The sequence below is a fragment of the Sciurus vulgaris genome (assembly GCF_902686455.1).
Source record: "Sciurus vulgaris genome assembly, chromosome: 18".
NCBI classification, from domain to species: domain Eukaryota; kingdom Metazoa; phylum Chordata; class Mammalia; order Rodentia; family Sciuridae; genus Sciurus; species Sciurus vulgaris.
This window is the reverse complement of record NC_136479.1, coordinates 13,628,513-13,643,813: the sequence shown is the minus strand read 5'-3', so window position 1 is coordinate 13,643,813 and position 15,301 is coordinate 13,628,513. Positions and strand designations below refer to the sequence as shown.

Genomic DNA, 15,301 nt, shown 5'->3' with positions numbered 1-15,301 from the left:
ATAGAAACTACAGAAAGACTCAAGTTTCACATTCTGACACTAGTGCTATTAACAGTAGATTTATTCAATCAAAAAATAAAAAATTTTGAGTGTCCTGCTTTTACGATTTGGGAGCTATTTATCCTCTTTGCTGAAACATGAGAATATACCTTCATTTTGCTGAAGTCTAGGATTTTAATTATGTACATTGGTTTTATGAAATCTAATATATACATATTATCAGAACTTGATATTCATTTTGGATATGTCTAATTATAAATTGTGGCAAATGTGCTGTGACATTTATTCCTTTAATATGGGAATAAAGATCTTTGCCTCATGAGTCTCTGCAACTAAGTGAAACGGCATACTTATCTCCTATTCATTATTTTTTGTCAGAATTTGAAATTTATCTAGTATTGATGAAATAGCCACTCAAATGCAGACGGCAAGACATTGTGCAGCACATCTAACACCTGAACTGATGACGAAGTTTAGTGTCGTGAAAGACTTTGATGTGTGCCACAGGTGCTAATCTCTGCTTACTTGAGACACCAATTCATTTTAACATTACAAGTGCTGGCCGTATAGCTCCTCTCGTAGAGTGCCTGACTCTCATGTTGGAGACCCAGGTTCGAGTCCGCAGCCCTGTGTGATTGTGCAAATACCAAACAAACAAGTGCAGCGCATTTTAACATTACAACACTTTAGAGAAGCATAATCCATATTTGTGCCTTATCAAAGTATGCACAATAATTTGGAACTTATTGATTGCTTGAAGACAATAAAGACCTATAATGTTAATAGAAATGCCATTTGAAATTTATATAAATGTAATGCTGAGTTCTTTTATTGTTTTTTCCTTATTGTTGCAGTACATATTGGAGTTGGAGAACCTGACTTCATTTTGGGACAGTTATATCACCTGTCTTCAGTACAGGCACCTGAAGTAGCCAAATCTTGGGCAGCACTGGCTAGTTGGGCATATAGGTGGGGCAGAAAGGTGGTTGACAATGCCAGGTATGTATGCTTCAATGTATAATTTCTTGAATGCGTTGCAAAGTAGAAATTTTAAATGCTGAAGGACTAGAAATCGGACTTAGTGGTGAGGGCATGCCTAGCCGTGCACTGGGGCCTGGGAGTGACCCGCAATACTGCAAAACAGCACCGGCAAAATAAAGAATAAAGTATCTGTTGATTTGGTAAAAACTTGGCAGCTCAAATACTTGACAAATTGTTCATTTTTATAGCCAGGGAGAAGGTGTTCGTCTGTTGCCCAGAGAAAAATCAGAAGTTCAAAATCTGCTTCCAGACACTATAACTGAAGAAGAAAAAGAGAGAATCTATGGTATTCTTGGACAGGCAGTCTGTCGACCAGCAGGAATTCAGGTAAGGAAAACATGGTACATTGTCTTGGGGAGATAGTGACAAGATTGTTATTCCAGCTCATTTATATTGAGGAAACTGGTCACATACACTTCATGAAATTTTGAAAGGACTTAGGCAGTTACTCTGCAAATAAAACTGAGTTTTAAGATGAAAGAAAGTAAATTGTGTTTTTCTAAGAAAGACTTTCTTAAATCAACTCATTTCCTTAGTATTCTAGTAAAAAGTGAAGTTTCTTTTGTGTAAGCTAAATTTGTTTTAGTTGTTCTTCTGATAAGTTTTTGAGAACTGGGTTCAGTGGCATACCTTTATAATACCAGCAACTGGAGGCTGAGGCAGGAAAATTGCAAGTTCTAAGCCATCCTGGGCAACTTAGTGTTGACTCTGTCTCAAAATAAAAAGGGCTGGGGCTGTAACACAGTGGTAGAGCACCCACCAAAAAAATAAGGAAAGAAAGAAGAAAAAAATAAGTAAAAGTGGTTCTTAGGCTGGGGTATAGCTCTGTGTGTGCTTAGTGTGTTTGTGGCCCTGGGTTTAATCCCTAGTATTGAGAAAGGGGGAAAATTATTTTTTACCCAAGGCCTGGGACCTTTTAAAATTTGTTAATTCATGAACCCTATCCCCAGGAATTCTAAACCAGACCTGTGGGCATACTTAAGCTTACCAGGTGTTTCTGGTACATAGCCAGGTTGGAAAACAGTGAGCTGGGTGAGCTGTAACTGCCACTTCTTGCCCCGTCGAAGTCCAGTCTCTCCTAGGATTAGTATCACTATGAGTATTCAGTTGCAGTCTTCAAAGCCATGTATTTTACTTGCCATACTAAATTCTGTGGACTTGAGTTCTTGCTCTAAATAATAATCCAGTAAGTCTCTGACAAAGCTGGTATTAGGTCTAGGTGTGGTATTATAAAGAGAGTGAGGGCTGTTGCATGTATTCTGTGTATGTTCGGTCTTAAGCCTTTGAAGAGATCACATTTATCTTTCTGCAGGCAGAATATTGTAGTTTGGAAGCATTTGAGTACAAAGAATAATAAGTTTTTATTCTTTGCTGAAATGCTTACATCCTTGTTCATTGGTTGCATTAATAATACATAATAAAGAGAATTCTGTTAACATCAAATTAGTGTGTATAATACCAATAATGTGGAAAAATTTGGTCTCTCAAATGAGAAGAATGTTTTCATATGTCAGTCAAATCACTTACCTTTATCTCTTTTCACTTTATATTAAAAAATAGCATTTTATGCCCAATTTTCCTTCAGGATGAAGATATAACACTTCAGATAACAGAGAATGAAGACAATGAGGAAGATGACATGGTTGATGTTATCTGGCGTCAGTTAATATCAAACTGCCCATGGCTTTCAGAACTTGATGAAAGTGCAACTGAAGGAGTTATTAAAGTGTGGAGGAAAGTTGTAGATAGAATCTTCAGCCTGTACAAACTGTCTTGTAGTGCATATTTTACTTTCCTTAAACTCAACGCTGGTCAAGTAGGTAGCATAGTGTTCTAAGAAAAATTATTTGAGATTTCCTTTCTAGGAAACAAAAGCAAGAGACTGAAATTTTTCTTATTCCTTCCTTTCATCTCCCATTCTTAGATTCCTTTAGAAGAAGATGACCCTAGGCTACATTTAAGCCATAGAGTAGAGCAGAGCACTGACGACGTGATCGTGATGGCTACTCTGCGACTGCTCCGGTTGTTGGTGAAGCACGCAGGCGAGCTCCGGCAGTATCTGGAACATGGCTTGGAAACAACACCTACTGCTCCATGGAGAGGTGAAGACCTGAGTTAACGTATCAGTCAGTATTGTCTTTAGTGAGACACACTAGGACGGCTTTAAAACTTTTTTTATTTTAAATTGTTCTAATTAGTTGTACATGACAGTAGAATGCATTATGTACAATTTGACAGATCATTTTTTGAAAGTGTTTCCTTTATGTTTATTATTTGAATGTGTTTGAGAGCCACTTTAGTTCATAGGACATTCCAGGCTGTTTATTACACCACAAAGATCTTCTCTCATATGTTTCAGAAATGAGAAGCTGAATGGTAGGAACTTTTTATATATAAAACTAATTTTGAGAGGGCAGCAAATATAGATATCAAAAGACCTTATATGCCCTTTTAAAAAATTGTATGTGTTTTCCTTCTTTGTAAACATTGTTATACATTTCTCACTGGTTGAAGGGGTGTACACCTATAATCCCAACTACTTGGGAGGTTGAGGAAGGAGGTTTGCAAGTTTTAAGGCCAACGTAGGAAACTCGAACCCTGTCTCAAAATAAAAAATTAAACAGACTAAATTATAGCTCAGTAATAGAGTATCCCTGAATCTAGTCCTCACTACTGTAAAAACAAACAAACAAATGTCTAGAATGTGTTTGGATTGTTTTGGACTTTGATTTATAGCCTTAACCAGACTTGGACATCAGTAGTTATTGTATTTGATGCCTGGTTACTCAGAGAGAACTTTGAAGCCCTTAACATTTTTATTGATGCTGACACGTAATCGAGTTTTATCCATTTGCTCTATGAGTTGACAGTTTGTAATAACCTTGAAATATCTTTTTGTTCTTATCCTGAAGGAATTATTCCGCAGCTTTTTTCCCGCTTAAACCACCCTGAAGTGTATGTTCGCCAAAGTATTTGTAACCTTCTCTGTCGTGTGGCTCAAGACTCCCCACATCTCATATTGTATCCTGCAATAGTGGGAACCATATCGCTTAGTAGTGAATCCCAGGCTTCAGGTATGCTGTATTTAAGGTATCGCTGCTTTGGGCTGATGAGGTAGTTCAGTGATAGAGCACTTGCCTAACATTTACAAGACTATGGCACATCCCCAGCACCACAGAAAATAAGTAAATAATTAAAATATTGCTAATTTAAATATAACTTAATAATAATTTTTGTTGAGTCAATTTTTCGTCTTCTAGAGTTGGTAAAGTTTGTAGTTTAGTAGTAATTATTATTTACTGCAGAAGTAACTACTGTATATCTGGTACTAGGACACATGCTGTGCACTTTGTCTTCAGTCCCTAAAATAACCCACCCAGTCCAGGCGCAGTGATACACATCTGTAATCCTAGTGATTTGAGAGGCCAGCCTCAGCAACTTAGTAAGGTCCTAATCAATTCAGGGAGACCCTGTCTCAAAATAAAAAGTGAAAAGAGCTGGGATGTAGCTCAGTGGTCCCTAGTCCCTAGTACCAAGGTGAGTTATTGAAGTAACTCATGTTACAGAGCTTTAACTGCCAAACAGGTATTAGACCAAGTTCTAGATTCTGGCTGGAAGGATACTTTATTTATTAGAGACTCACTTATTTTTCTCCCATGTATCTCCTATTAACTTATGATATTAATAAATATGAAAGCTCATTTTATATAAAGGCAGCATAATCTTTAGTCAACTTAATGTACAGAAGGCAAGTGAGTTAGACGACAACTCTGGGTTCCATTAGATTATCCACGTTTTCCCTAACTCAGTGTATGTACACGAGAGAAATCTTAAAATTATTTCATTTTTCCCATTTCATGGTAGGAAATAAATTTTCCTCTGCAATTCCAACTTTACTTGGAAACATTCAAGGAGAAGAACTGCTGGTTTCTGAATGTGAGGGAGGAAGTCCTCCTACGTCTCAGGATAGCAATAAGGATGAACCGAAAAGTGGATTAAATGAAGACCAAGCCATGATGCAGGATTGCTACAGCAAAATTGTAGATAAGCTGTCCTCTGCAAACCCAACTATGGTGTTACAGGTACAAAGACATCCAGCTCATGTGTTTTATAATTTTTATAACAGTGTCCCTTACCAAAGCACCCATACCCTAAAAATAAAACTCAGGGAAATTAATATTTGAGAACCAGAGCTTTAAGAATAATCAAATGGGTTTTGCTAGTCTGTGTCAATAGAGTCACTAGAGTTCTTCAGTTATAAAATGAACAGAAATTGCACCCATACAACTTGTGGTGTCTGGGGTTTAAAGAGTGCTGTGTGCAGACATGTCGGTGACCTATTTGGATGTGTGTTTGGATGTGTGCCGTGTATGCAGGTTCAGATGCTGGTGGCTGAGCTGCGCAGGGTCACTGTGCTCTGGGATGAGCTCTGGCTGGGAGTTTTGTTACAGCAGCACATGTATGTCCTGAGACGAATTCAGCAACTGGAAGATGAAGTGAAGAGAGTTCAGAACAACAACACTTTACGCAAGTATGTTTTTATTCACTTGTGTTCATAAATGAAACTACCTTTAAAAAAAACAAGAAAGAGAAAGCAGTTATCTATACAGACTTCAAGGTTCATCTAGGTTCTAACAAATTAGAATTCTATTCCTTTTTATGACTGAATAACATTCCTTGATATAGGTGTCCCACATTTTTATACATTCATCTGTCGGTAGACAGTTGGATTGCTTCTATTTTGAAGCTGTGTGAATAATGCTGCTTTGAACATTGGTGTACAAGTACTTATTTGAGTTCTTCCTTTGAATTATTTTGTGTATGAGGCAGTAGATTTGCAGTGGATCTTGTGACATATCTGTGTTTAACTTGTTAAGGATCTGACAAGCTGAGGTTCTCAGTTGTAGTACTATTTTATATTCTCACAAGCAGTGCACAAGTGCTCCATTTTTTTCTTTGCCAACACTTGTTAATTTTCTCTATTTTTTGATAATAGCCAACCTATTAGGTATGAAGTGGTATCTTACGGTTTGAATTTGTATTTCCCTGATTACTAATTCCCTAATTACTAATGATGAGAAGCATTTTTTTCATTTGCTTATTGGACATTTGCTTATCTTGAGAGAAAAGTCAGTTCAAGTCCTTTGCTTATTTTTTTAATTGAGCTGTACATATTTGTTGTTGAGCTGTAGGAGTTCTTTATACATTCTGGATATTTTAACTCCTTATCAGATACATAATTTGCAAGTATTTTCTACCTTTCTGTGGGTTGTCATTTTGCTCTTTGGTAGTATCTTTCAGTGTATAAAACCTTAAAATTTTTACATTGATTTGTCTTCCATATGAGGAGTCATTGCCCAACTTAGTTTTTTTTTTTTTTGCTGTACTGGGGATTGAACTCAGGGCCTTGTGCTTGTGAAGCAAGCACTCTACCAGCTGAGCTATCTTCCCAGCCCCCAACTTAGTTTCTTGAAGCCTTTTCCTTATGTGTTCATATGAGTTTTATATTCTTAGCTCTTAAGTTCAAGTCTTTGATCCTTTTTGAGTTAGTTCAGGGTTTTTTGCATGGTGTATTATAAGGATACAACTAAAGTTTTTGTGTGTGGTTATCCCATTTGCCCTATCCACACTGTTGAAAAGAAAAGTTTTCCATTTTATGTGCTGAATTTCATTTTGTGTTATGTTATTAAGTTACTTTGCCTTTTTTGGGGGGCGGGTACTGTGTATTGAACTCAGCGACACTCTAATACTAAACTACATCCCAGATTCTTTATATTTATGTTGAGACAGGGGCTTGCTAAGTTGCTGAGGCCGGCCTGAAACTTGTAATCCTCCTGCCTCAACCAGTTGCTAGGATTATAGGCATGTCCCTGGTTATTTTGCCAATATTTTATTATTGTATTTAAATTTATTGTTTTATACTATTTACTTATTGTTTATACCTATGTTTGTATAAAACTTTTGTACATTAAAGCTTATGTAAAAAAATGTTTTCCTTATTAGAGAAGAGAAAATTGCTATCATGCGGGAGAAGCACACGGCTTTAATGAAGCCCATTGTGTTTGCTCTGGAGCATGTGAGGAGTATCACAGCAGCCCCTGCAGAAACACCTCATGAAAAGTGGTTCCAAGATAACTATGGTGATGCGATTGAAAATGCCCTTGAAAAGCTGAAGACCCCATCCAACCCGGCAAAGCCTGGAAGCAGCTGGATTCCATTTAAAGAGGTACAGAATATTCTCAATGTTACTAAATAGAAAATTCCCTTTGGGATTCAAAATTTAAATAAGTGAACTCTCCTTACTCAGAACACACGAAATTTTTTTTTAAGATTATGGAAGGCCACCTATGACCAGTTGCTTTTATAATACAGAAAAAAGGATATTGTTTGTTTCGGGAATTTGAGGACTAGCAGGCAGAAGAGTGACGAAAAGCCCCTACTCATTCATATTTGGAGGGTTCACACCAGGGAAGAATATACAGTAAATAGACAAGAAAAAGAAACCGTATCTTGTGCCTGTGTTTCTTGCAGGCGTTTTTGGTGGTACTATTATCATGATTATTATTACTATTATTTTGTAGTATTGGAAATTGAACCCAGGGACCCTTTACCACTGAGCTATACCCCCAGCCCTTTTTTAATTTTGAGGCAGGGTGTTGCTGAGTTACTCAGGATGTTCTCAAACTTGAGATACTTCTGCCTCAGCCTCCTGAATAGCTTGGATTACAGATGTGTGCTACCATACCTGGCACTATTCAGTATTTCTAACGCAGTATTCACATAGAACAACATTATATTTTTTTTTTTTCTTTTCCTTTTTTTAATCAATATAGGTTGAGCATTCTTAATCCAAAGTCTGGAACTTTTTGAGTAGTGCTCACATTTTTGGATTAGGTTTACATAAATAGGTAAAGTTAATGCAGATATTCCAAAATCTGAAAAACTCTAAAACCTGAAATATTTTTTGGGTCTCAAGCATTTTAGATAAGGAATACTCTCTCTCTAATTATTTTGAAGTCAGTTTTGCATATGCTGCTGTATCTTCAAACATTTGAGGAGAATTATTTATATTTTGGTTCCCTTAATTCTGTGTTCTTTTGGTCTTCTCTTACAGCATTAGCACCATTAGTTGAGCAAGTGTCTATAAGTTTGTATTTTTTTCTTGTGTTTCCTTATCTTTGCTTTCTCTCCTACCTTTATTGCTGTTAATTGATTTCTTTACTGAGCTTTGGTAATGTGAAAAATATTAAAATATGTACCAAAAAAATGTAAAAACTTCAGTTAATGCAAACTTCTAGATTTAGAGGAAACAGCTAGAAGCATAAAACAAGAAAACTAGTGTAAAGAGGACATTTATTATGTGTGGCCTTGCCCAAACTCTGATTTCTTGTGCTCTTAGACCAGTTTCTTTTCTTTTTTTTTTTTGTGGTACCAGGGATCGAACTCAGGGCCTTGTGCTTGAGGCAAGCACTCTACCAGCTGAGCTATCTCCCCAGCCCCTAGACCAGTTTCTTACTCTTTTGTCTTCTGTAAAAGAACTGGGAATATAACTCAGGGTCATCATGCTCACCCAGTATTTACAAAACCTGGATTCAGTACTTAGCCCTGCAAATAAAAAAATTAAATAAATAAATAAAATAATTTTTAAAAAGAAATCTGGAAGAGAAGATAGGAAGAATACTTTTTAAAGTGTGTGTGTGTGTTTGTTGTTTGAAATAAGCCCTTGAGAAAAATTTTCATAAGTACATACATTTTAAAGAATAACTTCAAAAAATTTAGATACCTGTGTTACCCTTCCCTTTTAAGTATCATATAGCTGAAAATATAAAAATAAGAATTAGCTAACGAAATAAAACTTCAGAGTGTAACTTTTCCTTTCCTATTTATAGCGCTCTTTCTACAATTGTCCTCTAAATTTTTAATCATTACCTACTTTTTAGAAAATAGTTTTGTTACAAGTTCAATTCTAAGTGCTATATTTTTTAGTTCCTGCTCATTGTTGAATTTTACTGTGTATAAAAATGTCTTTTGTTAGTTTTTACTACTGTCAGTTTCCTGCTGATTCTTTTGTAATTGGTAGAAAGTCAGATCTTTTTTCTGATTCTTCCATGTTTTGTGTGTAATGGGTAATGATCTATTAGATAAAAATACAGTAGTTATCATTCTTCTGGCAGTTGATACTGGAGGTATTTCCTTTGTTTTTTAATTAACATTTAAATCTTGATGAAGATTGTTTTAAAATTTTTTATAGGAATATTCAGAGCCCATGGCTTCTTAATTCAGGTACAGATTATTGAATTAGCTGTAAGTAAAGAAACAGCTGCACCTTCAATCAGTTGTCCCCTCCAGTTGGATTGTGGTGTTTACTGTGTACTTCAAGTGGTGGAGCTCTAAACAGTTAACTTTTTTGTTAAAATTTTTCTTAACCAATCTCTGTGTCTGGTGTTGCACCCCTGTAATTCCCAGGTACTCCAGAGACTGAGGCAAGAGACTCGAAAGTTTGAGGCCAGCCTGGGCAACTTCGCAACACTCTGTCTCAAAATAAAGAATAAAAAGGGCTGGGATGTAGCTTGATGGTGGAGTGCCCTGGGTTCAGTCCCCTGTACCACCAAAAGGAAAAAAGAAGTCTGATTTGTTTTTGTGTGCTCTTAAATTTTGTTAAATCTCTTAGATATCCACTTAAATTTTTCTCCTTCAATATGGTAAGAGTAGATAGACCTTATTTTTTTTCTTGCAATATAATGTCAGTTACTTTACAGAAGACTTCCTTAAGTCTGTGTCTACCTGACAGCTAACTCTGTCTTTCTCTTTTGCCATTTTGTAAGGACAGACTTGTTTTGTTTTGGCATTGCTCAGGCGTAGCTCAACAATGGGAAAATAGTTTTTGAAAAGCCCTGAATATGGTGTCCACATCAGTACTTTTTCCTTCTGTCTCCTGTGATTTAACTACTTATTTGGACAGAGAAGAGGAGGCAGGGCCTTAACAAAGTAGGAATCCTGTTCTGCCCACCATTGTTTCTCTCCCAGGGTGATCTAAAGCCCTAATGCCAAATTAAATGTAGGAACTAGAGCAGCAGGTGTGTGTGTGTGTGTGTGTGTGTGTGTGTGTGGTGGGAAGGGGGATTAAGTTTACAATGCTAATTTTAATGTGGAAGAAAATTGTTGTAATCGTAATGTAGGCTTGTTTTTCCCATTTTATGAATATAGATAATGCTGAGTTTGCAACAGAGAGCACAGAAACGTGCAAGTTACATCTTACGTCTTGAAGAAATCAGTCCATGGTTGGCTGCCATGACTAACACTGAAATTGCTCTTCCTGGGGAAGTCTCAGCCAGAGACACTGTCACAATCCACAGTGTGGGCGGAACCATCACAATCTTACCAACTAAAACTAAGCCCAAGAAACTTCTCTTTCTCGGATCAGATGGGAAGAGCTATCCTTACCTTTTCAAAGGTTTGTGTAGCAAGATTTCCATTCACCTTACAGTTGAACTTGTACAAGCAGAGGAACTAAGATATAGCTAATATAATGCTAATACCTAGTATTAATAGCTTGTCACTGAATAGAATTCTCACTAGTGCTCTAAAATGTGCCTCATGCTCTTGCTAATTTAAAAAGACAAAAGTGGTATTCTTAGGACCCCATTTGGTCACCCACCCTCCAACTTAAATTTGTTTTCATAGGACTGGAGGATTTACATCTGGATGAGAGGATAATGCAGTTTTTATCTATTGTGAATACCATGTTTGCTACAATTAATCGGCAGGAAACGCCCCGTTTCCATGCACGACACTATTCTGTAACACCACTAGGAACGAGGTCAGGACTGATCCAGTGGGTGGATGGAGCTACACCCTTATTTGGTCTTTACAAACGATGGCAACAGCGGGAAGCTGCCTTACAAGCACAAAAGGTTGAGTAAAATTAAAATGTGTTTTTATTTGAATGTTCTTAAATAAGTGTACATATCAGCATATTCTCTGTGGTGGTGTGAAATATTTCTAGCCTTATATTTAAACAGTTTTGCATGTTTATAAAGTAGGAAAAGACTTGAGGTCCTTAGGAAAGTGTTTTTGAGGTACATAAAACGAAAAGTTTTAAGAGGCAGGTACTACGATAAATTTTATGCAATCTCAACCTTATGATCCTATATCTAGCTAAAGAAAAATGCTTCTAAATTAGTGGGAAGTATAGAAGGGAGCAAGAGTTTGAAAGGAGTCATCTTTTGTTTTCTTTATTTTTAATTTTTTTGTACTGCTAGGACCCCTGAACATGTGCCGTACCACTAGACTCTGCACCCAGCCCCAGGAGTCAATTAAGAGTAGGCCCAGGAGCCTGCAGAACAATTATTGAAGGGTAAATTAAAGGTCAGAGTTAGAGCTGAGGATGTGACGCACTAGTAGTCACATGCTCAGCATGCATGAATCCCTGGGTTCTGAACACAACACCAGAAAGAAAAGGAAAAGTGGGGTGGGGGCCAGCAAAAAAATAGGAATTAGAGAAGGACTATCTAAATTTTTATGCAACATGCTCCTGAGTGTCTGTTGATTTCATATTGGTGATTAAGTCATTAGTGAAGAATGAAATGTAGATGAACTATGAACTATAAAAAATGAACTATGTGTTACAAAGAAGAGTATAATGGTGAATGGGTTGACGCAAACCTATAATTCCAGCCACTTGTGGGCTCTAGGCAGAAGGATCACAAATTCAAGGCCAGCCTGGGCAACTTAGCAAGACTCTATCTAAAAATAGAAATTATAAAAATAGGGTGGGGCTGTAACTCAGAGGAAGAATGCTCCTGGTTTCCAGCCTGACTACCAAAAATAAAATAAATAACCTGGGCATTGAGTTTTGAATTGATCTTCAAGGAAGTTTAACAGACCCAATTTTTCAATAAAGAAGTAATATCTAATTAAAAGAAAGATGCAAATTAAAAGAAGAATTGACTATTTTATTCATGAAATTTAGCTAGGTGGAGAATGTTACTGACAAATCAGTTTTAAAATACGAGTTTACATTCAAAGTAATTTTTATCCTTACTTTGATTTTTTTTTTAAATATTTTTCCAAGGCCCAAGATTCCTACCAAACTCCTCAGAATCCTGGCATTGTACCCCGTCCTAGTGAGCTTTATTATAGTAAAATTGGCCCTGCTTTGAAAACAGTTGGACTCAGTCTGGATGTGTCCCGTCGGGATTGGCCTCTCCATGTGATGAAGGCAGTGCTAGAGGAGTTAATGGAGGCCACACCCCCAAATCTCCTGGCCAAAGAGCTGTGGTCATCCTGCACCACGCCTGACGAATGGTGGAGAGTCACACAGGTATGAAATGTGATCTGTGTTATTTCCTTGGCCACCGCCTTCTCATCTCCCTGTGGCTCTCCAGACTCGGTAGTTTGAGACTTGCATTTGAATTTCATTGTACAGTTGTAAAGGTGCAGCCATGACCATGTCTGAGGGCAGGGTAGGGAGGGGTTAAGGATGAAATGGAAATAAGAATTAAAAATTGAGAAAGCGAAAAACCAGGAAGTCAAAGGGAAGTTGGTTTTGAAATCCAGCATTCTGATAATGATTGACTAGGTCCAACCAGGGCCATAGTGTTGTATGCAGTTGCACAGTACAGAGCCTGCCTGACTGCATGCAGCAACCTCCAGGAGCACTTTTTGTTTATTTATTTTAAAATAAGGGAGGAGTAGGGTTGTGAAGTTTTGTAAATATTAAAGCATCAAATTCATGTTGGGGGAAGAATTTGTCATAATCCTTAACACACTCCCCTCACCTCTTCTTTAGTCTTATGCAAGATCTACTGCAGTCATGTCTATGGTTGGATACATAATTGGCCTTGGAGACAGACATCTGGATAATGTTCTCATAGATATGACGACTGGAGAAGTGGTGCACATAGATTACAATGTTTGCTTTGAAAAAGGTAAAATAAATATGGACTTTTGCATTTGTATGAAGGTCAAATTTTTTTTGGTGAAAGGGCAAAAATATAACGATTTGTCTTTTCAAGGTAAAAGCCTTAGAGTTCCTGAGAAAGTACCTTTTCGAATGACACAAAACATTGAAACAGCATTGGGTGTAACTGGAGTAGAAGGTGTTTTTAGGCTTTCCTGTGAGCAGGTATGCTGTTTTCTACCTCATAGTGTAACATTAAATGAATAAAAACCTGTGGAATGAATATGTATGTACATATATGCTGTATATATGAGGAAGCTTGTGGCAAGACTTACTCAAAACCCTCCTAAACACAGGTGCTACACATCATGCGGCGTGGCAGGGAGACGCTGCTGACGCTACTGGAGGCTTTCGTGTATGATCCCCTGGTGGACTGGACCGCAGGGGGCGAGGCCGGGTTTGCTGGTGCTGTCTATGGTGGAGGGGGGCAGCAGGCTGAGAGTAAGCAGAGCAAGCGAGAGATGGAGCGAGAGATCACCCGCAGCCTCTTTTCTTCCAGAGTAGCTGAAATTAAGGTGAAGCCCAGTGATCTCATAAGTCTTCCTCATCTTTTTGTTAATAGAGTAAACGTGTCCGTTAAAAAGTTGAATAAGTCAGTTTCTCTTTAGAAAAAAATTTTTTTTTTTTTTGCAAGATCAATGTATAATGTTGAAATGGCAGTTAAATATGGGAATTTGGTGTCATTTTTTAATTAGGCTCCCACACAAAGATATAGTTACCTCCTAGGAGGTAGGTTAATGATTTGGAAAAAAAATTCACTTTTAAAATATCCTGAAAAGCATTTTACCACTGACAGTATTAAATGTTTTTTAATTGAACAGTTTTTCCTCCTGGTCAGTAGACAGTGATGCTGACCCTGTTCTGGGTGATGTAATAACTGCATTGTTAAGGAATCAAGTCTTTCAGTTTATGTCTCTGCAAACTTCAATGCATATGTTATCTTTGTCTATAAAATGGGAGTGACACCATCATCCTTTTCTGACTTTGATGAGCTTTTAGGTAGAATGATAAGTTTGAAATGTCCTTCACTGATTCTTCTGACACATATCATGTCACCCAGGTGACCTGTAAGCATCTTCCTAATCAGAATAACTTTTTACAGGTGAACTGGTTTAAAAATAGGGATGAGATGCTGGTTGTGCTTCCCAAGCTGGACAGCAGCTTAGACGAATATCTAAGTTTGCAAGAGCAACTGACAGATGTGGAAAAACTGCAGGGCAAACTGCTGGAGGAAATAGAGTTTCTAGAAGGAGCTGAAGGAGTGGATCATCCCTCTCACACTCTACAACACAGGTTTAAATCAGCATTAAATTCTTCTCAATATGTGTCATTAAGGAGAATTTTCATATTGTGTACACCTTGTCAGTCTGGATTAGAATTATTACAGCAACTCATAAAATTGATCTAGGCTCTCTTAAGGACTATAATTTCATCCGGGCACAGTGGCACACACCTATAATCCCAGTGGCTAGGGAGGCTGAGACAGGAGGATGGAGAGTTCAAAGCCAGCCTCAGCAAAAGTGAGGTGCTAAGCAACTCAGTGAGACCCTGTCTCTAAATAAAAATACGAAATAGGGTTGGGGATGTGGCTCAATGGTCAAGTGCCCCTGAATTCAATCCCTGGTACCTTTGCCCCTTACCCCCTGCCAAAAAGGGACAGCTTCAAGGTGCTATTTAATAAACAGCAGTTTACTGCAGGTGTGGTGGTGCATGTCTTGTCAGCAACTTGGGAGACTGAGCAGGAGTATCTCAAGGTTGAGGCCACCTCAGCGCTTAGCAAGACCTGGTCTCCAAATCAAAATGACTTGAGGTACATATAGCTCAGTGGTAAAGCATCCTTGAGTTTAACCCTAGTACCAAAATCAATAGCAGCAGCAGAGGCAATAATTTAATTTTTTCTGCTTTATTATATTTAAATATGTGGCCAGTTATGGAAGTCATATTGGTTAGAACACTTGAATTTAGAAAACCTGGGATTTAGTTTTCTCTTAGCAATTGTATCTTGAATCCTGTTCATTTATACAGTGGCAGTTATTCTACTTTGCTGAGATTTTTTTAAAAAACATTCAGTTGGATAGAGTGATCTAAGTGAATGAACTTTACACAGCAGGTGCTCAGGAAAGGATGGTTGAATATGCAAGTGCCAAGCATTGCATGAGACTCTCAGACTTAAAAAGTTTGACCTTCAAGGAACTCAAAACCTGGGAGATGTGATAGTTTTATTTAAAGTGTTAGGAGCCTAGTTGAGGGAATTACAGAGTCAAGAAAGACCAGAGGAATAAGGGATATTTACACAGA

The 15,301-nt window shown here is 37.5% G+C and overlaps 1 protein-coding gene across 4 annotated transcripts in view; it reads left to right on the top strand.

Moving 5' to 3' along the window:
• Nucleotides 1-15,301, top strand: part of SMG1 (SMG1 nonsense mediated mRNA decay associated PI3K related kinase) — a 108,708-nt gene that overhangs the window by 66,211 nt on the left and 27,196 nt on the right. For 3 of the 4 annotated variants that reach the window (XM_079120840.1, XM_079120839.1, XM_079120841.1), the window contains 14 exons: nucleotides 855-999; nucleotides 1,230-1,368; nucleotides 2,627-2,857; nucleotides 2,966-3,143; nucleotides 3,954-4,115; nucleotides 4,906-5,123; nucleotides 5,418-5,572; nucleotides 7,045-7,267; nucleotides 10,249-10,495; nucleotides 10,726-10,955; nucleotides 12,116-12,364; nucleotides 12,833-13,168; nucleotides 13,300-13,518; nucleotides 14,106-14,296. In XM_079120840.1, the coding sequence (XP_078976966.1) occupies nucleotides 855-999; nucleotides 1,230-1,368; nucleotides 2,627-2,857; nucleotides 2,966-3,143; nucleotides 3,954-4,115; nucleotides 4,906-5,123; nucleotides 5,418-5,572; nucleotides 7,045-7,267; nucleotides 10,249-10,495; nucleotides 10,726-10,955; nucleotides 12,116-12,364; nucleotides 12,833-13,168; nucleotides 13,300-13,518; nucleotides 14,106-14,296 (2,923 nt within the window). The remainder of the gene's footprint in view (nucleotides 1-854; nucleotides 1,000-1,229; nucleotides 1,369-2,626; nucleotides 2,858-2,965; nucleotides 3,144-3,953; nucleotides 4,116-4,905; nucleotides 5,124-5,417; nucleotides 5,573-7,044; nucleotides 7,268-10,248; nucleotides 10,496-10,725; nucleotides 10,956-12,115; nucleotides 12,365-12,832; nucleotides 13,169-13,299; nucleotides 13,519-14,105; nucleotides 14,297-15,301) is intronic. The other variant, XM_079120842.1, reaches the window with a different exon arrangement.